We start from the raw sequence: 25,571 nt of genomic DNA, 5'->3' as shown, positions 1-25,571 counted from the left end.
AAGGACAGAAGCTGGTTGCCCCAGAGACCACATAGGATTCTTTGGTCCAGTCCAGACCAGTCTTTCAGCTACCATGAGTCCCAGGAATACGTGTGTCAGCTAAAGGGTTGGGGGGAGGACAGAGTGCTGGTACCTAGTTGGGGGGGCGTCCATGCATGGGCACAAGTAGCTGAGGGGAGGCTGGAGCTTCCTGGGTACCAAATAACACTACCATAAGAACAATTGCAGACACAATTATTGGGATGAGTCCTCCCAGTATGGAGCCAGCTGTGCACACCTCCACTTCATCTCATTATTTCCCCCTCACTGCCCCTCCTATCTTAGTCCCTCCCATCAAAATGGAGTTTCTATCCCCTTTCCACTTCCGCGTTCAAACTTGTTGTTCAGTGCTGAAAAGGTTCTTTCCTTTTAGAGCTCTAGCAATGTTCTCCAGTAGAAGGCCTTCTAAAAAATTCTGACAAGACTTAGCTGTGTTTGACATCTTAAAATGGAAAAACACAATCCTTGGAAGTTAGTCATATGTATGGCCCACATGTTTTTAGGCCATTTATGTAATTAAAATGAACAAAACAAAACAAAGTCAGTCTTTGGATCCTTGAATTTATTAACACTTCAAAACATTTCCTACAGCCAGGGGATCTCTTGCCCTTACTCCCTTTTCCACTTATTATTTTGAAACAATTTAAATTGCTTGCAATATGCAAATAGATACTTGAGGCACTATGTGAATACAATATAAAAGTGACAATATAAAAACAATTAAACCTCATGCAATACACTTAAATATATAAGTAAACGTAACATACACTCAAGCACTTAGAACAATTCACAAAAGTGAATACTGTATATAATATGCATAGCTTGTTTAACAGATCTGCGATTTATGCACAAGTAAACAGTCAGCCTAAATAGAAAAGAAAGAGTTTTAAAATACTGCATAACTGCTTAAGCCACAGCTTACAAATCCTGCTGTATTGCAGCCTCTCTGTACACAATTGCAAGAGTAACAGTCAAAATAAGTAAATGAGGACTATGTTTAATTGAAATAATTAAAAGACCCCTGATTTCTTATAACTGGCTCTTCTTGTTTTCATCCAAGGTTCATTAGCCAGCATACTGAGAGGTCATTGCTAGAATAAAGCAATAGTTGTATACTCTCAAATTTTAATACTGATCATAATTATGTGTATTTTTTATCAATACAAACCGTTACAAAAGTCTAACTTTACTGCTAGATGTCTGATACAGTGCCTACATTATGTTATATACCTAACACTGGAGAAATGTGGTGGATGAGAAGTTGGATTAAAGTTGAAAGTATAGATATTATACTTTCTTTTTTGTTCACTTAGTATGTGCAGCAAAGGGTAAACTGAAGAGGCAAATAATTCTCTTTTCAAACCAGAGTAAAATGGTCAGAAACAAATATGATTCTGCAATCTGGGTGATAACAAGGTGTATTCCAGACCAGGACAGAAGTTAAGCAATGTAAATCCCCAAACTACTCGCACAAGAAGCTTTAACTGCATAATAGAAAATAAAAGTCTTATAAAGATTTGTAAATTACAAATGATGTCAAACAAACCTGGTAACTTTCTTTGACAGGATACAAGCCTTGTGGATAAGAGAGAAGTGGCAGATGTGATAAACCTAGACTTTAGTAAAACATCTGATACAGTCTCATAACCTTTTCATCTATAAACTAGGGAAATACAATGTAGATGGGGCTACTATAAGATGGGTGTATAACTGGTTGAATAGCCATTCTCAGAGTAGTTATCAATGGTTTATGATCACGTTGGAAGGACATAACAAGTGGGGTTCAGAAGGGATCAATTTTGGGACTGGTTCTGATCAATATGTTCATCAACAATTTAAATAATGGCATAATAAGTATGCTTAGAAAGTTGGCTGATGATACCAAGTTGGGAGGGGTTGTGAGTATTTTGGAGGATAAGGTTATATTCAAAATAATCTGGACAAACTAGAGGGATGGTCTGAGGTAAACAGAATGAAATTTAATCAGGACAAATGCAAAGTACTCAATTTAGAGAGGAACAATCAGTTTCACACATACAGAATGGGAAGTGACTATCTAGGAAGGAGCACTGCAGATAGGGATGGAGGGGTCATAGTGGACCACAAGTGAAATAAGAGTCAACAGGATGACACTGCTAGGGGAAAAAAACAAACATAATTCAGGGATACTTTTACAAGAACATTTTGAGCAAGACATGAAAAGTAATTCTTCTACTCTATGCCATGCTGATTAGACCTCAATTGGAATACTGTGTCCATTTCTGGACACCACACTTCAAAAAAGATGCAGAGACATTGGACAAGGTCCAGAGAACAGCAACAAAAATGATCAAAGGTCTAGAAAACATGACCTATGAGGGAAGACTGAAAGAACTGGGTTTATTTAGTTTGGAAAAGAGAAGATTGGTAGGGAACATAACAGTTTTCATGTACCTAAAAGGGTGTTATAAGGAGGGGATAGAATAATTATTCTCCTTAACATCTGAGGATATGACAAGAAGCAATGGGCTTAAATTGCAGCAGGGGAGGTTTAGGTTGGACATTAGGAAAAACTTCCTGTCAGGGTGGTTAAACCCTGGAATAAATTGCTTAGGGAGGCTGTGGAATCTCCCATCACTGGAGATATTTAAGAGCAAGTTAGATGAATATCTATTAAGGATGATCCATATGTTGCTTGGTCCTGCTTGGAGTACAGGGAACTGGACTTGATGAGTTCTCAGAATCCCTTACAGTTCTAGTATTCTTTGATTCTTCCACTGAAGCAAATGACACTGGGTAGTGTCCAAGACAGGAAACCAGTAGTTTATCTAGTGTTATAAATTCTGTATGGCATTTCCTATGTTCTCAATTCTTAATCAGATCATACATCTGTATTTTACCAGTGAAATTTAATCAGATGACAAAATTATACAGGGCATCTGCACTGATCCAACAATTCAACTGGAATTTATTGTGTAAGTCGCACAAAAACTGCTGGGCCCAAAGGAAGATCATTTTTTCTTTCTAGATGAGGAGTTGAAAGGGAGAAGTGGAAGGAAAAGGAAAAATGAGAAGGGGATAAGAGGCAGCTCTCTAGAACTAATCGTAAAAACAGATGCATTGTTTATACTAGTATAACATTTCCTATCATCTCAGAGAATCTCTAGAAATAAAAGGACATTTTATATGCGATATTGCTCAAACTATAAAGCAAGCAGAAGCATTATTAATTTAGCATGAACTAAAGTCCCATTAGAAAGCTAGAAAAAGGCTAATATGTAGAGGCAACTAGAGAAACTGATTACATTGGGGATCTTCCTTGGAAGTCCTTAAGATGCTTCTTGTTTTCTAGTTATGTTTCCCTTATCCCTGAAGTCCTAAAGGACATCATCCTTATGACCAAGAAATGGATAACAATCCTTTCACAATTGGCAAAAGTCACACCTTAACTAGGTCACAGATGAATAACACAAATCTTTAGGAGCTGAGTGCATTACCTCCCATATCTTGTTAAGCTTTGGACAGCAATCCATTAGCAGAGGAGATAAATCTAGGCTCTTTAGTATAACAGATTGCTGTCACCAGACTGGCCAAATGGATGAGTTATTACAAAAAGCCACTACTACTCATATTCAAGTTTTGTTGTGATATGGTGTAATATGGCTCATTACATGTGAAAGCACAAAGCTCTGGTAAATCATGCTTTAACGAGGACAAATGTAGAAATAGACTCCCAATTCTCAGCAAGTTAAACATTTGTCTCATCTCTGCATGCTAAAAAGTATGTATCAGCAACAAAAGATGAACCTCTGGGTATAGGAAGTTTGCTAATAAAATAAAACAGACAAAATGCATTAGCTTAAAACATTAAGATATGTTCAGATGATGCACTGCCAACTTTCTTTTAGTTTGGAATTTTTGTGTATTCCATTGTTTGTGTTCCAAGAAGCTTGAAAACATTTTTCTCTCGATTTTGTCCTTTGTTTACTTTCCTGCTCACCAGCAACAAAAGACAGCTGTGTTGGCAATGTAAGAAATTTAGTAAAACTCAATGTTTGTCAAACAATCTCAGCAGGAATGTGCACAGCTTGGAAAACCCACATGAAACTAGAACTGCAGAGCAACTTGGTGCTCACATGCATTTTCTCTTTTCAGAGGGTCTCTTGAAAATAATTACTTTAAAATGATGCACTGAACAAGAATTCAAGCTTATAGCATGGCGGGGCTAACCTAGTCTTGTCCATATCACAAGTTATAACTCTTTTAGTAGAGATCGGGCTCTGGGTTTTGTAGCACAGACCTTCCAGTGGTAGCATTCTACCAACCAAACAGTTGCTTCCGAGCAGTAGTTTTCACCCTTTGCCAGACCAGCACAGTGTTACAACAGAAACTCTAGGAACTATTTCTTCCATTTAACTAGAAAGAAAGATAGATGGTTCTGACCTCTCACCCATGTTCACAACCCAAACCTACAAAGATATATTCAAAATGAATGGGGGAGGGGAAGTGACCATCAAATGCTCAAAACAGTTAAAATTACTAACTTTTGGGTAGAGATAAAGCCTGGGGAATTTTAACCCAGAAGACAGTAGTCCAAAGTTATGAACTGAATAGAGCAAAGAGGCTGTTCTTTTGTCTTAGTATACTGCCTAGAACATTAGTGCCTAGAGGCGCATATAAGGAAGAACAGACATTTTAATCCAAATTTAACTAACAACTACTTATATCTATAAATCATCTACAGTGCTTAAGTGTTAGACTAACAGGGATAAGAAAAATTCAGTTACAGCTGACATTTCCACCTACACGTCCCCTAAAACATTTGCTACACTAAAATACAACACGTGCCAACACAACCTCAAACTACGTACAGTGATCCATTAATCTTTCAGAATTTGTAGAACACCATCACTGTGGCATCTAAGTTCTAAAAATGGGAGTAACAATCTTGACTCTAATTTCCTTAGCTTCTGTCTGTCAAATTAAAAGAAAATTCAAGGTCTAACTTAGCTTTTTTAATCTTAGGAAGTTCTACTGAAATAACCTTTCAATATATGTCCTTCATAGATTTGTATGTCATTTAAGCAATTCTCTAGTAATACCTTAAGAACCAAGACCTATTGTCCAACACATAAAAAAAAAAACCTCTGTATTTCCATTATATTTTTAAATAACTTCTGTTTTGGAAAGCTCTTTTTAGGATCTGTAGGAGGTGTCTATAAAGTTTCAGCTCACAACTATTCTTTTACCAAAACATCAAATGAAAGATCAGGTTTCTAATGGAAAACACAGAAGACCTATATCCAGAACCCAGAAAGCAAGCACTTCTCAAAGCAGGGGAAGGAAAAAAAACCCAACCCCCCAACTTTATCCTGGAAATATTAATGGCTGTTTTCCATATAATGCTAATAGCATTGGAAATCTCCCCCCCCCCCCCTTCAAGTAATATATCATCTGATCTGAATTTAGGTAAGTATCTACTAACTGCTATTAAAGTCACTGTTGTGATTAACACTATTCAACTGCCAACTCTGCTGAAACAATTCCATGCCAGTTACTCATCTTAACAGATCCAACAAGCAGCATCAATTCATTAACACAGTTTGTGGTATTTACTTACAGCAGCAACTGTGTGGTAATCGATAATCTGTGTACACAGAACTACATATTTGAGTCTAGTTCCTTTGCATGCCGTGTACTTAAAATAATTCCGTCTTATCAGCATGAACCTTCAAGAAAACAACAACACTGAGTGAGTTCACAGAAATCTTCTAGGTTGCTTTTACTTTGACCCCATTTCCAACCCCGCCCTTCACTATTATAAAACAATGTTATCACTCCATTTCTGCCATTTTAAAAGTGTTTTTAATTTCTTCCAGCTCTTGTTATTTCTCCATAAGTATCTGACATTTGTAGCTCTATTTTCCAGCCCACTTCCTTTTTAAAATAGGCACTAATAACACTTAAACGTGTTCCTGTCTTGCATGCTCTTTCATTCCTTTGTCACTATTAGAGGGTGGATTTCACTTAATTCCCCTCTCCAACAGTTCTAAAAACTGTCCCCCCCAGCTCTCAAAGGTTCTACAAATACACATGAACAGGCTATGACAGGAGTCCTTTTTCCTCGAATATCTCTCCTTGTTTACAGCCATGAGTTATGAATTTCTAGTTGTTGGGTTTAGGTTAGACCCAGAACATATTATTTATTACTTTCTTTTACATTTCTTTCAAAGACTAAAGAAATAAAAGTAAAATGGGTTAGAATGGAGCTGTTTACGCACAAGGGGTAATTGCACCATATCCAAGTAGAATGAAAAAAGCAGGTTTTCATCAAACAGAAGATGAGGCTTTTGTGTGTTGCACTGTTTTTTTAAGACTACTGCATTTTAGTACTTGGTTATCCTAAGATAATTCTTAAAAGGGACAGCATCCTACATAGTCAACTAAAAAGTAGTTTTAGATACCACGTCTGCCCTGAGTCCCTCAGCCAATTTTTGTGGTTTGACCTGACCTCATTCTTGCTCAGATTATAGTCATTTTAAAGTTTTAAAGAATAAATTACAGATAAAAGTGTGATTTTTAAGTTGATGGTGTCCTTTTGAACTCTGCTGCCAGTATCTAAAGTATGGCATCTCCAGTTCTACTTTTGAACAGTTAAACTAGTTTCCAGTGTACTCATGGATGACAAATCCATTTGTATTTCAAGTGCCTGTTTAGTCCTTTAAGTTCTAATAATTCCTGGATTCTGCTGCCATTTGTTGAGGCAGACTAGAAATTCTGCAATAGTTTCAATTAAAAGGAGTTTAAATATGAAAATTATGGGAATAGTAACTACACACACTTAAATTTGATGTTCCCTCACGTGTTCAACTTGCCAATTTATTTTACATTGATAATGCACAATTGTATGTTGGACATTGTCAAGGGTGAAGATGCAAGTTTTGATGACTGGATAGTTTGGGATTGTGAGATAATCAAAACTTCTAGCTAAATTGTTTAACTATTTTATAACTGATCATTTTATGTTGACATTTTAATGCCTAACATTAGGTTTCAGAATTACCAACCCAGCTGGACAAATAAGGAATGCCACACTTTTGAATTCAGAGGGTCCTCCCTATAACAGAGACCTAAGAGTCTAAAACTGAGAAATTCCCAGGACATGACCTTATTTTCGCTACATTTAGTAAAGAATGACTCAGATTGCCAAAAAATGCATTTTTAAAAGCACTCACACACTTGAGACTATTCCCAGATATTAGCTAAATTTTGTTAAGCTCCACTATATTAATAATTTAAAGGGAATAGTAAGTGCAAAGATAACTAAATATTAGAAATCCAGGAATTTTTAAAGAGAAAGCTTGTAAAAAGATTAAACATTGGAATGCATGGAAATAAGGTTAAATCAAATTATCTTAATTCCCAATCTCATTGCCCAGAGAGCAATCAGAACATGATAACTGTAATCAGTTGATAATACACAGGATCAAAATGACAGCAACTTATAGTGAATAAAGATTTGTGTCTTCTTGATGGTCATAGACAGGCTCAGGAAAAGCAGAACTTAAAAAATGTAGATGAATAAGCAAAGGAACTTAATCTTCACTATCCACAAAGGGTACATATGTCATCATTCATGTAAAAGTGCCATATATAGCACTAGTATATGCACCTATGCAACGCCTCCTACATCAAGACAAAATTTGCCATTTACACAGAGAGACCAAATAGATTTAAAATTTCTAGGGCGGGGTGGGGAACCTATGGCCCGCAGGCTGAATGTGGCCCCCCAGCTTGTCTCGATTAGGGCTCAGGGCTCCCCCCCCCCCAGCATTGGAGAACCCACACTGGCGCTCCAGTCCCTACCACCCTCCTGCGGGGCTGGAGCATGTAAAATCTTCCAAACTGGCCCCCGCTCCCTCCAAGCTCAGGCTCTAGTATACAAGGGGGAATGTGGAGAGGGTCTTTCTGCTCAGTCAGGGGCCACATCTAATGTGTCCGTACATGAACACAAGACATCTGGGATACAAGCAGGAAGAATTGGAAGTCCTGGCACAGTGAAATAACTATGATTTCATTGGAATAAGGAAGACTTGGTGAGACGACTCACATGATTGAAGCACTGTCATCGAAGGGTATAAACTGTTGAGGAAGGACATGCGGGAGGGACAGGGTGGAGGAGTTGCACTGAATGTAAGAAAATAGTATGATTGCTCAGAGCTCTAGTATAAAGTGGGAGAAAAGTCTGTTGAGAGTCTTTGAGTCAAGTTTAGAGGCAGAAGCAACAAGGGTGATGTTGCGGTGGTTATCTGCTTTAGACTACCAAATCAGGTGGATGAGGTAGATAAGGCTTTCTTCAGAATACTAACAAAAGCTTCCAGATCACAGGCTCTGGTTCTCACCCTGATATCTGTTGATATCTGTTGGGAGACCAATATACAATGCACAGACAATCCAGGACGATTTTTGAGAATATTGGGGCCAACTTCCTGGTACGAATACCCAAAGAACCAACCAGAGGCCATGCGCAGCGTGACCTGTCACTCAGAGAGAGGAATTAGTAGTGTGAGTAGATGTGAGTTGCAACCTGGGCAGAAATGATCATGAGATGGCTGAGTTCAGCATCCTGATGAAAGGAGAGCAGGAAAATACAGACCCTGGACTTCAGAAAAGATGACTTTGACTCCCTCCGGAAACTGACAGGCAGGATCCCCTGGGATGCTAACACAAAAGAGAAAGGAATCGAGGAGAGCTGGCAGTATTTTAAAGAAGCCTTATTGAATGCACAGGAACAAATCATCCTGATGAGCCATAAGGAAAGCAAATATGGTAGGTGACCAGATTGGCTTAACAATGAAATCCTTGGCGAGCTTAAACACATAAAGGAAGCTTACTAGAAGTGGAAAGGTGAATAGATGATTAGGGTAGGCTCAATGGGTAGTATTCAACAGTTCGATGTCTGGTTGGCAATCAGTATCAAGCGGTGTGCCCCAAGGGTTGGTTCTGGGACTGGTTTTGTTCAACAACTTTACTAATGACCTGGCTGAGGGGAGAGGTTGTGCCTTTAGCAAGTTTGCAGATGATACTAAGCTAGGGGGAGAGGTAGATACCCGGGAGGGTAGGACAGGGTCAAGAGTGACCTAGACAAATTGGAGGATTGGGCTAAAAGAAATCTGATGAGGTTGAACATGGAGAAGTGCAGAGTCCTGCACTTGGGATGGAACTGGCTAAGCAGCAGTTGAGCAGAAAAAGACCTGGTGATTACAGTGGATGAGAAACTGGTTATGAGTCAACACTGTGCCCTGGTAGGCAAGAAAGCTAACTGCATAGTGGGGTGCATTAGTAGGAACATTTCCAGGAAATTTAGGGAAGTGATTATTGCACTTTATTTGGCATTGGAGAAGTCATATCTGGAGTACTGTGTCCAATTCTTGGCCCCCCATTACAGAAAGGATGTGGACGCATTGCAGAAAGGTCAGAGGAGAGCAGAAAAAATGATTAGGGGGCTGGACCACATGATTTACAATAAGCTGACGGATTTGAGATCCTGCCTGGGAAAATTTAGTTGGGACTGGTCCTATTTTTAGCAGGGAATTGGGATTGGACTTGATGATCTCCTGAGGCCTCTTCCACTCCATGATAATTCAGTAATGGAGCCACTGTCAAAATTACTAACAGGTAGAATATTTCTCCCCCATCAGGGAGTTACCATGTTGAACTAACTATAAGATCTGTTGGTAGTAATCTGACAAATCACTTGGATTATTGTATTATCCTATGACAGTATATCCTAGCATGAGTCCAATCAGTGCTGCTTTGCCTTTTTGCCCCCACCTCATTATTTTAAGGCTACTGTCTCATCAAGCAGAGATAAATCTCCATTTTCTACCGAAGTTTACTACTCTTAAAATACTTCTGATTTAAAACATTTGGGATATTTTAACCAACAGGAATGCTGTATGACAGTATGCCAAAAATCAAAAGTGATGTTACAATCACGGCACCTCGTGAGCTGCTTTTCCTATTCAGATATAAGAGTTATAAAATAATAAATTTGCAATACAGCTTTCAGTTCCTGAATATACAAAGTATTCTGGTGGTGGGAGCCATGACAGAATCAAACTAAAGGCTCCAGCAGCACATATTGTGATTGTCATGGTTCTACCACCTTCAAAGCAATGTAATTATTATGCATGCATTCTGCATGCTTGCATCAACACGTTATATACATATTACATGGTTCTCTAGTAAAACTGTAACTTCTTACTTCCTCAAAAAGCTATTGTATCAAAAAAGTTCTCATATATGCAATATTGCCAACATTTAGCATTAAATCATGAGGCAAGCACATTTTTTTAATATTATAATTGGAGTTCTTTTTATTGAACATCTGCATGCTGGAATTGGAACACAGTTGGGTTTGTTTTAGTCTACAACACTGAGGATTAGATTTTTTTTTAATGAAAGTGAAATTTCTTAGGTAAATAACCTGAGGCATGCTTACTGCAAGTCTTTAAGAAAACACCAAAAATGACATGAGTCTCATGATCAACACAAAGTTTGGCAACACTGGAAAGTAAGATGTTCTTGGAACACAGTTCCAGCTCATTCACACAAACAGAAAGAGCTATAAGTGCATTACAATATTTTATACTAATGAAATAAACCAAATTTTAAAAAACGTAACTAGAACATGGTCACCAGAATTTGATAGAAAACTAACCTTCCCCATCCTTTTCTGAAACATTTAAGGCACTTGAGGCTGGCCAGTTTTTACAGGCAGACAAAGTCTACATTTTAAAAATCCTAATCATTTAAATTAAATAAAATCCAACAAAGTACAAAAACATTGCAAAAAAGCTCCCACAACCATAACATTCAGTAAATACTAAAAAACTTTATACTTTAGAATAAAATAAAATACTTCACTTAGTTTCTTATGGTTTGCTATAAACAATGTGGCAAGTTCCGAGCTTATTGAACTGGCAGAGCACAGACACACAATTTCTATGGTCCCCTTTCAAACACAGTCAGGTTACCAAGTAGCTAATAAAGTATGTCTGTGTCATGGAAATAATTCATCCCTGCACTAAAGTTATTTTTTCCATATCAGTCAGTTAAATTACCAGACCATGCCAGAAAGTAACTACAAATTGCTTCTTCTGTTTCAGATATTCTTAGTTCCTCTCCTCTTAAGTGTTCCATTTTATTTTCCCCAGGAATAAGAAAAGTCAAATAGCTCTTTAAAAGGATGAGGTTTATATTACATCACCCTCTTTCACAATGTTTTCTTTGGTAAGAAATGAAGAAGTTGGGAGGTCTCAAGGTATAAAATGAAGAGCATAGGATCCCACTCCTGGGCACTTGATCCTCTAGAATACTGAACATTTCATAGAGATAGTATGCAGTAACAAGCTTCTCTTTGATAATAGCTTCCCTCTCCTCCACCCTAAACAGGTAACATATTATAAATAACTATCTGCATGTTGCTTTACTTTTTTAAGCACTATTTTAAATTAAAGCATAACCCAACGGTTATTCTCCTCAATTAGCTTATATGTTCCTTAATACCCCAAGGACAGAGGGACGCGAACTGGCAACCTGGCAAACACTTTCAAATTATTTCCAGGGAAGAAGTAGCTGCACATGTCTTCCAGTCTTTAGGGAAGAGGGGGAAACAGATATAGTAAGATGACCTCTGACATTTTTCTTTGTGGAATTTTGGTCATCTTATTCCTGACATTTTACCATTCCCCTCCCTCTACTAGAGGCTTCTTCAATGGAAAGAATTGTTTTTAGTGGAACATATCCAAGTTAAGATTTTGTCATTGGGTGGCTATCACTCTGAATGTTCACCTCAGAGCTGAAAAAATTAAAGGATGAATCCTCTGCACCCTCATCAGCACTGAGGTTTTTAGGGTCTCCCAGGCAGTCAGCCAAGATGTCTTGGGGGTCCCTTAAGAATACCAGTAAGACAGTGATGTTGTCATTGGATCCATTTTCCTTTGCTGAGGCCACCAGTCTCTCTGCTGCCTTGAAACCATCTCCTTTGTTTTGCATTAAGTGACCTAGGACCAGGTCCACTACTTCATCTGGTCTGATGGCATCAAAGAATCCATCGCAGGCCAGGAGCAAGTAATCTTCAGAACCTGTCAGCTCAAATGAATTGCCATCTGCACTTCCAGAAATATAGGGCTTCTGATATATATCACCTAAACAAGAAAAGATACAAATCTGACTGCTTTAATATGAACGATGCATCCTTGTCAGCCAACTGTTTCTATGATTCCTCAGAATTTGAAATTTTCGCTTTCTTAGGCCCAGATCATATTCCCGAGATCCATGAACAGCTCTCTCTACACCTCAGGGATGAGGGCTTCACAGCTAATGGAGAAAGGCCTTCAACTCTTAGCAATCCTGTGGGATTTATATGGATTTAAGGGCATCTACTATGTTTTGGGGATGGTGTTAAAGCTCATTTTACCACTCCTTTAGAACAGAATGATACACGAGGAACTTCCCAAGAAAATCCTAAAATTTTCCTCCCTCAGATATATTTGTGGAAGGGTATGCTCCCTTCTTCCCCCTGCATACTAAGAGTGAATCTTGTGGAATCTTTGGGACACCATGGAGGAACTTTATGTTCATTAGCAATAACGACATGACAGGAATAAGAACATCTCCTTGCATACTGTACAATGTCCACATTTTTCAGTTCAACAGCACTATCTGTACACATTCATTTTAACACAAGTGATACAGGCTTACCACTACCTTAAGTACTATACAAAATAATAACTTGCTTCAGTTCAGCCATTACAATTCTTCATTCACTGTTATTACCTAGGGTCTTTTCTCATTTTCCTTTAAATGGTAAGCATCCAAACAGTTCTTTGCATGGCATTTGGGAATATTAGGATGCAAATTGTACACTGCCAAGGTTTATGTTAGATTTTTGCCCTTTTTTAATTATACACCTTAATATATACATGTTATTCTCTTTGCTGTGTTTCAAAAGTCATATTTGCATTCAGACTGCAAATATGACTTTTGAAACATAGCAAAGAGAATAACATGTATATATTAAGGTGTATCATTAAAAAAGGACAGAAAGCTGTATCTTCCATTTACAGAAGTTGATCCAGTAAGATATGAATTCACCCACCTCCTATGGAGATATTCAGATATCTTTCAGATCAGAAGCCAATATTTGCACTAGTATCCTGTAAAACACACTTTGCAGTCCTACTAGGCTTTCAGTTAAATCATGATATGTTAGAGATGTTTTAACAAAAGAACTAAACTAGTTTTATTTTTTTTCTTCAAAAACTGCTAAGGGTTGTGATGAACCCAAGAAATTTAATATTCCATTATTCCAGCACTTACAATAAAAGAAGCAATTTATTCTTCAGCCCAAGATGGGCAAACATTATTATCTCTTTATTAATAAATGATTATCTAATTATTCAGCCCCAGGATTTTTTGTATTATGTGTTCAAAGATCATTTAGTTTTGACTAATGGCCTTACTTACCAATTGCCCTGGAAACAGCAAGGGTTCCATTGACCCGCCAACAGTCCATGTAGGTCACACAACCACCCAGGGCTTCTATACGCATTCTCTCATCCTAAAAGAACAACTCTTTAAAGTAAGAACATATCCTACACATCTTACTAAATTCATTGGCAGCCAATGTTGCAGAGAAAAATCTTAAACCCCTTCAACTTGTAGACTTATAATAAGATGAAAATAGCTTTTTTTAAATAAACGAGCATCAATAGTGTTCAGAAAAATGTGCTTAATAAAAAAAGTGATAGTCTTATTGCAGTGTTCAGTTGAGTATATGTGAAAAAGGAATCTTCCCTATGGACTGTATCATTGCTTGTTTGTGAAACAAGAACTGAGAATCTTTGTCTATGTCATTACAATAATGTCCATAGGAACAAGCTGGCAATACCTCCATCATCATGCAAATATTTAAGATTGTGAATGAAAGTGGAAAGAAAGAGATAATTAAAGGTTTATTGTAAAGTTTATTATATGTACAAATAAAAAGTGCATTTAGAGACATATATAATACATATATTAAATAATATATAACCTATATTTCTCAAGCCCCCCCCAATTTATTTTGTTCATACTATAAAGGAGATAGTTCATGCAATGCCATGCCTAAATACTTGCCATGCCTAAATCAGTTATAGTTACATTTGATAATAAAAAGAAATATAAAATTGATTAAGCCAGTTATAATACTAAATTATTATTGCCTTTTGGATGATGCTATTATGTAAGCCAGGTCTGAAATTAAGACAACATTAGTTTAGTAATGCAATGGTAACTTTTTAAAATACTTAGTTAATTGTGTTAATAAAAGGCTTGCAGTTGTAGATTGTTCATGGTTGCTATGTATGCAAAATTCTATAGTACTACAGTTTTTACAAGGTTCTTTTAATTTTTTCAAGGGACATACCCAACAGTGTACAGTTCAGATCTGGTCTTCAGCACAATCTCTTTCTTTGGAAAAACATGCATTCAGAACTCACAACTAGATGGGAGAAATGATGTGTCAATCTTGCCTAACTATGCTCCATAACCTTCTATCTTAAAAGGAATTAAAAGTGGCTAGAGATTTTTGAGACATAGTTTATGAAAAGATGCTTGTGATATGAATGTGCCATAATTGAGACATACTTTATGCAAGATAATTCATGTAGGGTATCATTGAAAAGGTTATGATTTATTGAATATGATTATCTACTTATATGCATGAATTATTTTTGTATCTGCAGTTAGGAATAATGACTAATATGTATCTGCATTTCCAACTATGATTCTTTAGATGATGCCTACTGACAATACTTCAGGTACTATGATAGAAAAGGTAGACAGGGCTGATGGCCCGTCAGCAAAGACAGTGGACTGTGAAAAGGCCTGACCTTCTCGTGGACTTCCATATTGTTACTGATTTATGGCCACTGGGATGCTACAGAGTCAAAACCTGGTCACCTGATACTAACCTGCATCTTGAACTGTTCCATAGGATGGTGGAGACATAAAACAAAGGATTCCCGCCTTATGGAAATTCAATATAAGGTGGGGAGGAAAGAAATCATGGCCTTTAGATTGTTTCTCCTCCAGCTTCGCACCCCAAGATACACTTGAAAAAAACTAGAAATGTAAAGACTTGCACTGGGGGCGAGAGGGTGGCAGAGAACTGGACTCAGGCTAAAAAGATACCTGGCCTATGAAGGATTCTACCTGAAATAACATTTAGGGTGAGGAATTATTATTTGTAACCAGTTTCTTCAGTGAATCTAGCTTAGTTTGCATGCTTTGCATTATTTTCTTAGTAATTTTCTTTGTTCTGTTTGCTACCTCTTTGAACACTTAAAATACACCTTTGTATAGTTCATAAATGTATTCCTTGTTTATAATATCACCCAGTTTATATAATGTAGAGATGGGGGCTGCATGGTGGTGGCAGGAGCTGGGATGACAGCAGGAGCTGTGGCCATGCAGTGATGGTTGGAGCTGGGGCAGAGCTTGTTTACACCTGTAGCATCCTCCTCCCCACCAAAATCTGAAATGACATCCCTGGAGCCAAAAAAACAGGCTTACTTCTCTTTCAGGTTTGTGAGGTTCCATCAGGGTCACTGCTTTTCCCTGCTGCACCAACATTACCTGGGAGTCTCCAACCCAGGCTATGTGTAATCTGTTCCCTACGATTAAGGCAGATACACCTGTTGTACCACTCCGAAGCCTCTACAAAGAAAAACAGCTGTGCAAGTTAAACTACAGTTTCATAACACAACATTATAAATTAAGTTTAATTACAACTTATTAATTATGCAGCAAGTTAGACCTTTGTGAACTGATTGATATCCATTGAATAAAAAGGTACAAATATAAGAAAACACAAATTTAGAAGAAAACCTATTCTAGCTTTCAAGTATCAGACACTGCTATAGTTGTTCTCTTCTACTTGTCTTCACTAATGCTAATATTAGTTTCAAAATAGCCATTTCTTTACTTGGGTTTTCTGAAAAGCAGAGGAAGCAGTTTGCTTTGACCTTCAGCAGCAAGAACCTTTTTCAGTACTGAGCCGGACTTTTCTTCCGTATACGTCACCCTGTTTGTCTTCCTCTGGCAGTGTAATATTCTTATTTCCGGACATCCTTATTACAACACTTTGAATGTTCCTGTTTCACAGCTGCCACTATAAAGATTAGAGTGTTCTCCTTTTGCCCATTACCACCTTCAGTTCCCTTATAATACATAAACCTAGTTTAACTGATTTTTAAAAATTTCTCATCCTCCAGTTCTTGCCATGCACCAATTTCACTCTACCTCTAATATAGGGAAAGGAGGAAAAGAAAGGTAAAAATTCAATGATGGTGCTAGTGGAACAAGCCTTAAGAAAATACAAAGATTTTATTTGCCTGTCCTGTATAAAATTATTTGATACAATTTAGTATAGTCTACTCCTCCTTCCCCCTCCCATCCTCCACCAACAACCATTTGTTGCCTGTATATTCCGTGAGATTGACAATTGTGAAATAGCACTAATTGCTCATTTCCAAATTTTTATCTTCCTGAACTTGTAGGCATTGGTTCTTATGAGAAGGAGAATATAATTTGAGCTATGAAATATCTTCCACTTAGGATACTTGACAAACAAATCAGAATGAATTCAAAGTTTAACTGTATGAAATCAAAGTTCTCTGAAAACGCCTGTCTTTCTTACTGCTACCCAAAGTATTCTCCCAATTGCTTAATCACAATGGAACACTCACCTCTCTTTTGGCTTTAAAAAGAAACATTTCATCAGTTTGCTGGAAAGCATCTTTCAAGGCTTCAGTTGGGTTCTTAAGAAACTCCTTGTGTAGTGCCACATTGACGTGCAAATGAGTTGCTGCATAATTGGCGGCATCCACTCCACCGTGACCATCAAATACGGCAAAGTATGCTCGATCAATGTCATCCTTTTGGCAGGAGGAACATACAAAGAGCTCAGAAATAAATGTCAATTTCCAGATTTTATGCAAGCAATTCAATGAAAATGTGTGCACTTCTATATGTGAAAGCACAAGCATGTGCATAGATACAATACAATGAAAATAGTATTGTGTAAGATAGTATGGTGTAAAATAGAATATGAATCTCACAGTGGTATGTATTATTTTTCTTTACTTCTTACTGATCACTAACCAGATTCTTGAAAAGGAATGGGAATTGAAAAGACAGATTGGAGGGCTCTGTGGTTTCATTATATCTGTAGTAAGCATCTCTGGATTCTCAACCAAAATGCTATTTTTCACTTTTATTATCATCAGTTCTCCCAAAATATAGCAACTCTCCCGCCAAGTGAACAATTTTTCCTCTCTTTCCCTTTTGGTGGGAGCAAATCAGTGTCAAGAAACTGTGATATAACTAGCCAAATACAGTGATCCAATAGGTCTCTGCTCTAATACATACCTGATAATAGGACTGCTATGAACAAATCCTTAGTAGCAAATCCAAACAGTGCTCACTTTGTGATACTTGGACATGAGTGTATTTCAAAGAGCATTTGAATGCTAGAATTGATCTCTCCTGACTTCAGGAGACTTACCGATAAGCCAAAGAGTTGATTGAATTCTGGGAGTAAAACATGTCTGTCCTCCATTTTCCGGCGGATGTTGCGAATGGCATGGCTCGAAATAAGCAGGAAGCGTTTTAATGGCTTCAGGGATGGCAGCGGCTTCTGCCATTCACAGCAGATGTCTCGGAGCTTATTAAAGAAACAGCGCTGCAAAGAGCCTCCATCCAGCACTGATAGCAGAAAAACAGAAGATGACGTAGTTGTGTGTTTGGGAAAAGAAGAAGGAAAACAAATGATGATATTCAAAAACCCAATCTCCTCTCTCCTACTTACCCTCTCATTTGCCTTATGTCTTTCCCTACAAGTTTCTTTCCTTAGGACTACATGCCTGCTGAAAATATTCTGCCTCTATTAGCCTCTGACTGGGAGCCAGAGTTCAGTCCCTCCCATTAAACCACTGGTTTTAGACATATGAGTGCCTATGGATACCCAGTACATTTCCTCCAACTGGGATTATGAAAAAAGTAGCAAAAAGTATATATTATGATATTTGGTCCAAACACATCTGAGTCAAACCCCCTCTTGAGAACACAGCCAAAAAATTCTGACCCAACAATATGCTATTATGGACAAGAGGATCTTTCAGTCCAATTTATTAAATAGTTATTACCTCTGAAGTTCATCATGTAGTTAAATGTTTGACAGTTTTGCAGGGCAACACACTACTTAAGGTCACAATGAGGATCCAAACACAGTTTAGTGTATTAGACAGAAATCATCCACTATTGCGAGTACAATTTATTATGCATATTGATGGAAGTGTAGCCACTTGTAAAGAAAATTAGATGCAGATGAAAATTCTAAGACTGTGCACAGGGCTGCTGTTGTCTTGACACACAGGTCACAAATATTAGTCTGCGTTAGACCTGGCTATATGCATTTGAATGATATTCACTGAAAACAATGGATACCCACAGAATGTATCGTGAGGATTTAATTGGGTTAATAGCCCAGTGCAAATCAGCTAACAGTAGTGTTTAAACCAGGAGTGGGATGCCTCAGGCTCAGGGGCCACATGTGGCCTCTGGCATGCCTAAATCTGGCCCCCGAGGCTCAGGGCCTCTCCCCCCAGCATTGGGGAGCCCACACTGGCACTCCAGCCCCACTGCTGCCCTATTGTGGGGCTGGAGCACACAAAATCTACTAATCTGGGCCCCCATAGGCTCTGGTATGGGAGGAGAATATGGGCAGTGTCTTTCTCCTTCTTGTTTAGGGGCCATGTCAGTGAGGGGGTTTTGTTTGTTTTTGCTTCTCACTTGTGTGCAGCCCCTCACTGATTTTTCTGTGGGTCAATGGCTCCCAACCCCAAAAAGGTTCCCCACTCCTGGTTTAAACTGTTGTCTTCTTCAATAATTTTCACACAGAGTGAATTATTGGATGTTAAAAGCACTAGGACATAATACCATCTCTGCCACATTACTGCTTTGCCACTACAGAGCAGAATCACAACACTATAAAAAGCAATATAAAAAGCACTAGCTAGATACTCAAATTGTTTCCTGGACCCATCTCAAATTGCATTAATCCCAGCACTCAGTCTGTTGAGCAACAAGCTGAGATATTTGTGGTTATTTCTATCTTAGCAGTTCAAGGTCTCTCAAACAGACTTCAATTTTTAAGTTTTCTGTCTAAGTAAAAAACTATCATCCAATGCTTAAGCAAGTTGTTTTAAAGTGTTCGTTCTCTCATTTATGGAACTAGATGTCCAGTTTCAGATATTTTCTTGCGTTCTGAGAATGAAAAGAACTTGGATTTAATACATCCAGTTTTGACAAGTGGTCAGTCTGTGATATAATCTAATCACTTTTGATTTACTCATTTTTAGAAATTTTTAAATAGGCAAGATTTAAGGTTCTCAACATATTAGCTGTTTATCAGTAGACTTGCTAGTTAACTTAGCTTAAATATGCAAACCATTACACATCCTAATGCCTGAGTGATACGTTTCTTTAGCCAGGCATGTAGCCATTATGGTGATATGTCTCTAAGCCAAGTTTTTAAAATTATTCTCAAGTACATTTTCATGAAAGATTGATGAGATTCTGGTCTATCACGGCAAGTCTTTTCTCAAGACAAATTTCTCTTTTGCTAGGATATATTTTAATCTTTTTAAAATCAAAGCAGTTATTATTCGCTTTATAATAGTACTTATGAGCTTCTGTGGAGGACAAGGTCATATTGTGGTCAGCACTGTAAAATAGAGTGAAAGATGGTTTCTAACCTACAGTTAGACAACTGGGTGTAATAAGCAAGGAGGGCAAGGGAAATCATAATAAGAACACAAATACATGTAGTCCAGATATGTGCATAGCTGAATGATTTCAAGAGCTGTATTTCTTCCTGAGAATAGTAAGAGAGTCTCTGAAGAGTGGATAATTTCAGATAAGTTATCTAACACACTGAAATAGTTTAAAGATCATTCCTGCTCAGACATGGAATTTCTTTCATTTTACTGGATCATGTAACAACTTGAATACTTAAAAGATCATTGTATTTGGCTATATAGAGGAAAAAGTACAGATTCATGCATAGCATAGAATTTGGAGTCTATTTAATAGTCACATCTTCACGGTATTTAACCTTAGCAATGACTGACAATAGTGCTATTCATTGCAGCATGAGTTTCAAAAGCACCACAGAGGGAATATAACTCCACCACTCCAGAGAGACATTTTTTAGTTTGACTTATGAAGAAAAACCGTCTATCCTACGAAGTACTTCACTACTCATTATTTTTGAGCAGTTATAGAGCAGCAGGAAACCAACTCAATGAGCACAAACAGGTTTGCAGAATTGTCTTACAGAAAACACTGGGGTGCATTTCACTTTGAAGGTGACTGCAATGGCTGAAGAGATCTCCGAGAAAGTCAAATGCTCTGCTGACAGGTCTGTTGGGCCCTTTGGGATCTTTCTAGCTGAAGGGTGCTACATAAATGCAAGGCCATCAAGATAATCAGAAATACTTAAGATGCATGATTTTGATGTTGCTTTACTTTAAAGAGCAGATGGTAGCTGGGAAGATAATTTACTAGAGCTGAAAGAGAAGATGTAGAGATATGAGATGCTTATTTTATGGCTTTCAAGAGACTTTGCTTTAATCACTTATTCTAAGAATTAAGCTCCTCTTAACCATGACCTGCTCAAATTCAGTAATATGAACAGTTTTGGTTACAGAATTTCTCCCTGGAGAAGGATCAGCACAGATCTCCTTCCCTCTTCCCATCACCAGGCCTGTCTCCTCCCACCCCACATATGTTCTAACATAGTTCCTTGCATCCATCTTGCTTTCTGTCCATATTTTTTTCTGAACTCCATTTAATAGAATCATAGAACCATAGAGCTGAAAGATATCTCAGAAGGTCATCAAGTCCAGCCCCCTGCTCTAGGCAGGATCAATCCCAACTAAATCAACTCAGCCAGGGCTTTGTCAAGCCAATTCTTAAACACCCCTAGGGATGGAGACTCCACTACTTCCTTAGGTAACCCATTCCAGTGCTTCACCACTCTCTTAGTGAAATAGTTTTTCCTAATATCCAACCTGGACCTCTCCCACCACAACTTGAGACCATTGCTCCTTGTTCTGACATCTGTCACTACTGAGAACAGCCTCTCTCCATCCTCTTTGGAACCTCCCTTCAGGAAGTTGAAGGGTACTATCAAATCCCCCCTCACTCTTCACTTCTGCAGACTAAACAGACCCAACTCCTTCAGCCTTTCCTCATAAGTCATATGCTCCTGCCCCCTAATCATTTTGGCTGCCCTCTGCTGGACCCTCTCCAAAGCGTCCACATCCTTTTTGTAGTGGGGGCCCCAGAACTGGACACAATACTCCAGATGTGGCCTCACCAAAGCCGAATAAAGGGGAATAATGACATCTCTGGATCTGCTGGCAATGCTCCTCTTAATGCAACCTAATAAGCCATTAGCCTTCTTGGCTACAAGAGCACACTGCTGACTCATATCCAGCTTCTCATCCACTGTAACCCCAAGGTCCTTTTCTGCAGAACTACTACTTAACTGGTTGGTCCCCAGCTTGTAACTATGCTTGGGATTCTTCTGTCCCAAGTGCAGGACTCTGCACTTGTCTTTGTTGAACCTCATCAGATTTCTTGTGGCCCAATCTTCCAATTTGTCTAAGTCACTCTGGACCCTATCTCTGCCCTCAAGCGTATCTACCTCTCCCCCTAGCTTAGTGTCATCCGCAAACTTGCTGAGGGTGCAATCCATCCCCTCATCCAGGTCATTAATAAAGATATTGAACAAAACCTGTCCTAGAACCGAACCTTGGGGCACTCCGCTAGAAACCGACCGCCATCCTGACATCGAGCCATTGATCACTACCCGCTGGGCCCAACTTTCTAGCCATCTTTCTATCCATCTTACCGTCCATTTATCCAATCCACATTCCCTTAACTTTCTGGCAAGAATATTGTGGGAGACCGTATCAAAAGCCTTGCTAAAGTCAAGGTATATAACATCCACTGACTTTCCTATGTCCACAGAGCCAGTTACCTCATCATAGAAACTAATCAGATTGGTCAGGCACGACTTGCCCTTTGTGAGTCCATGCTGACTATTCCTAATCACTTTCCTCTCTTCCAAGTGCCTCAAAATGGATTCCTTAAGGATCCCTTCCATGATTTTTCCAGGAACCAAGGTAGGACTGACCGGCCAATAGTTCCCTGGATTGTCCTTCCCTTTTTTGAAGATGGGCACTACATTTGCCTTTTTCCAATCATCCGGGATTTCTCTCGATCTCCATGACTTTTCAAATATAATGGCCAAAGGCTCCTCAATGACATTTGCCAACTCCCTCAGATGCATTAAGTCCGGACCCATGGATTTGTGTACGTTTAGCTTTTCTAAATAGTTCCTAACCTGTTCTTTACCCACCAAGGGCTGTCCATCTTCATCCCATCTTGCATCACTTAGCGCATTAGTCCGTGAGCCCACCTTGTCTGTGAATACAGAGGCAATGAAAGCATTGAGTACTTCAGCTTTCCCCACATCATCTGTCACTAGGTTACCTCCTTCATCCAGTAGGGGTCGCACACCCTCTCTGATCACCTTCTTCTTGTTAAGATGCCTATAGAAACCTTTCTTGTTATCCTTCACATCCTTAGCCAGTCGCAATTCCATTTGCGCTTTCGCTTTCCTGATAACCCCCTGGCATTCTTGAACTATACATTTAAACCCCTCCCTGGTAATTTGTCCAAGTTTCCACTTTTTGTAAGCTTCCTTTTTGTGCTTAAGTTCACCAAGGATTTCCCCTGTAAGCCAATCCAGTCTCCTACCATGTTTGCTTCTCTTGCTATGCGTCGGGATGGTTTCTTTCTGTGCCTTCAGTAAGGCTTCTTTAAAATACTACCAGCTGTCCTGGACTCCTTTCCCCTTCATGTTAGCATCCCAGAGGATTCTGCCCATCAGATCTCTGAGGGAGTCAAAATCTGCTTTTTTGAAGTCCAAAGTGTGTATTTTACTACTCTCTTTTCTTCCTTTGGTCAGGATCCTGAAATCTACCATCTCATGATCACTGCTTCCCAGGTTGTCACCCACCTCTACTTCCCCTACTAGTTCCTCCCTGTTTGTGAGCAGAAGGTCAAGCTGTGCACAGCCCCTGGTCGGATCCTTCAGCACTTGTGTCAAAAAGTTATCCCCAACATTCTCCAAAAACTTCCTGGATTGCCTGTGTACTGCCGTATTGATTTCCCAACAGATGTCAGGGTGATTAAAGTCCCCCACAAGAACCAAGCCCTGCAATCTGAAGGTTCTCTCAGTTGTCTGAAGAAAGCCTCATCTACCTCATCCACTTGATTTGGCGGCTGGTAGCAGACACGAACCACAACATCAATGCTGTTGTTTGCTCCTTTAAACTTAACCCATAGACTCTCAACAGGTTTTTCTCCCTCTTTATACTGGAGTTCAGCACAATCATAGTGCTCTCTTACATATAGTGCAACTCCTCCTCCTTTTCTCCCCTGCCTGTTGTTCCTGAACAATCTATACCCTTCCATGACAGCGCTCCAGTCATGCGAGTCATCCCACCAAGTCTCTGTTATCCCAATTAAATCATATTTCTTGGACTGGGCCAGGGCCTCCAGTTCTTCCTGTTTGTTGCCCAGGCTTCTTGCATTAGTGTACAAACACTTCAGGTAACCAGTTGACCACCCTATCTTCTCCATTTGAATAACACCTCAAGTAACCAGTTGACCACCCTATCTTCTCCATTCGAATCAGGGGTCCTCCTTTCTTGCTCGTTCTTCTCTGCATTTCTTCCCGTTATCCGACTTTCCTACTCCCCTCAGGGCTTTGGTCACCGTCCCCCGGCGAACCTATTTTAAAGCCCTCCTCACTAGGTTTGCAAGCGTGCCAACGAAGATGCTCTTTCCTCTCTTCATTAGGTGGATCCCATCTCTTCCTAACAATCCTTATGCCCATAACAGAGTCCCATGGTCGAAGAAACCAAAGCCCTCTCTGTGACACCACCTGCACAACCGCGCATTTACGTCCTCAATTCGCCCAGTCCTTTCAACAGGGAGGATGGACGAGAACACCACTTGCGCTCTGAATTCTTGGATCCTTCTTCCCAGCACTACATAATCCGCAGTAACCCAATCAAGGTCATTCTTGGCCATATCGTTAGTTCCCACGTGGAGAACTAACGATATGGCCAAGAATGACCTTGAGTCATTCTTGGTGAGTGCTAACAGGGAGTTTAGAGAGGGAGTTCATCAGATCATTTTTTTTATGTCCCTTTTATATTGTGTTTCATCTCTCTTTTTTCTGTGATTTTTGTTCTGGTTCTGCTTACTATTTGTCCATTTTTATTTTTATCCTGTAATTTTTAAGTGGTTTGTGAACTCTGTGCCACAGTTCCAAAGGCCTAGATCCACTTGGCATTCTTTAAACTTCTTTAAACTAAAACCAAAACCACCTGATTAAAAAAAAAAAACTATCAAGAAACTAATTAGCTCTTGGAGTAAAAAGAAAATGCTGGCAGAAGGCCAGCAGCAGAATGGAGGATATCCAGTTTATTGCACCCAGTGGAGCATGTGAGATTACCTTCCCCACAGCAGCATGCGCTTCCCTGCAAGCTGAATCCAGTGCAGAAGCTTGGGGTTCCCTCCTCTCCCCCTCAGGAATCCAGTGCTGGCACTGTAATCTTGCGGGTGGGAGGGTGTTCAAGGCTAGAGTACCAGGTCGGCAGCAGCCCAAAAGCAGGCCAGGTGGAGGCAGCAGTTTGCTGCAGGGTTCCAGAGCATCAGAGCCCCAGAGCACACCGAGAAGCCACTACTGCCACCCCTGCTGTCCCTTGACTTGGCTCTGGCCCTCCTCTAATGGCCAGAGGGGTGCCAAGAGACTGGGGTTGTGACCTGGGGGAGAGAGATGGAGGGGCCAAAGGTGAGAGGCTGGGGGAGCGCTGAGAGGCCAGGGATGGCGCAGCCGCCAGCCCTCCCTTCCCTAGCAGCTGGAGGTCGGGCCAAGAGGCTGGCAACCTGCCTACTCCCAGAGACATGGGGGTTGGCGAGTGTAATGAGCAGAGGGCACCACCTATTAATGCTAAAAAAAAATCCCTGTATTGTGGAAAAACTAGTGGAGACATAACACAAAAATAGTGTAGACATCAAAAGTTGTTAGGATGAAATTCAAATAAGGACAAATACAAAGTACCTGACTTGGAAGGAATAATCAGTTGCACACATACAGAATGGGAAGCAACTGTCTAGGGATGAGTACTGCAGAAAGGGACCTGGGGGTCATGGTGTACCACAAGGTAAATATGAGTCAACAGTGTGACACTAGGAGGAAAAAAAAGCAAACAGTATGGGATATACAGGTTGAGTCTCTTAAATCCAGAACTCTCTAGTCCAGCAACATCTGTGGTCCAGCAGGATCAGAGATGTTGCAG

The 25,571-nt window shown here is 39.4% G+C and overlaps 1 protein-coding gene and 1 long non-coding RNA gene across 2 annotated transcripts in view; one reads left to right on the top strand and one right to left on the bottom strand.

Moving 5' to 3' along the window:
- The window catches only part of LOC112547735 (uncharacterized), a 46,353-nt gene extending 30,712 nt beyond the window's left edge, over positions 1-15,641 (top strand). The window contains exon 5 of the long non-coding RNA XR_003091546.3: positions 14,861-15,641. This is a non-coding gene — a long non-coding RNA (uncharacterized LOC112547735). The remainder of the gene's footprint in view (positions 1-14,860) is intronic.
- Positions 585-25,571, bottom strand: part of PPM1F (protein phosphatase, Mg2+/Mn2+ dependent 1F) — a 64,143-nt gene continuing 39,156 nt past the window's right edge. Inside the window, exons 3-7 of the mRNA XM_075898280.2 lie at positions 17,633-17,832; positions 16,815-17,003; positions 15,640-15,783; positions 13,552-13,645; positions 585-12,230 (exon numbers count right to left, since the gene is read on the bottom strand). Of these exons, the coding sequence (XP_075754395.1) occupies positions 11,833-12,230; positions 13,552-13,645; positions 15,640-15,783; positions 16,815-17,003; positions 17,633-17,832 (1,025 nt within the window). The 3' untranslated portion in view covers positions 585-11,832. The remainder of the gene's footprint in view (positions 12,231-13,551; positions 13,646-15,639; positions 15,784-16,814; positions 17,004-17,632; positions 17,833-25,571) is intronic.

This window comes from Pelodiscus sinensis, chromosome Z (assembly GCF_052426305.1).
Source record: "Pelodiscus sinensis isolate ZL-2025 chromosome Z, ASM5242630v1, whole genome shotgun sequence".
NCBI classification, from domain to species: domain Eukaryota; kingdom Metazoa; phylum Chordata; order Testudines; family Trionychidae; genus Pelodiscus; species Pelodiscus sinensis.
This window is presented reverse-complemented; position numbering and strand designations above follow the sequence as displayed.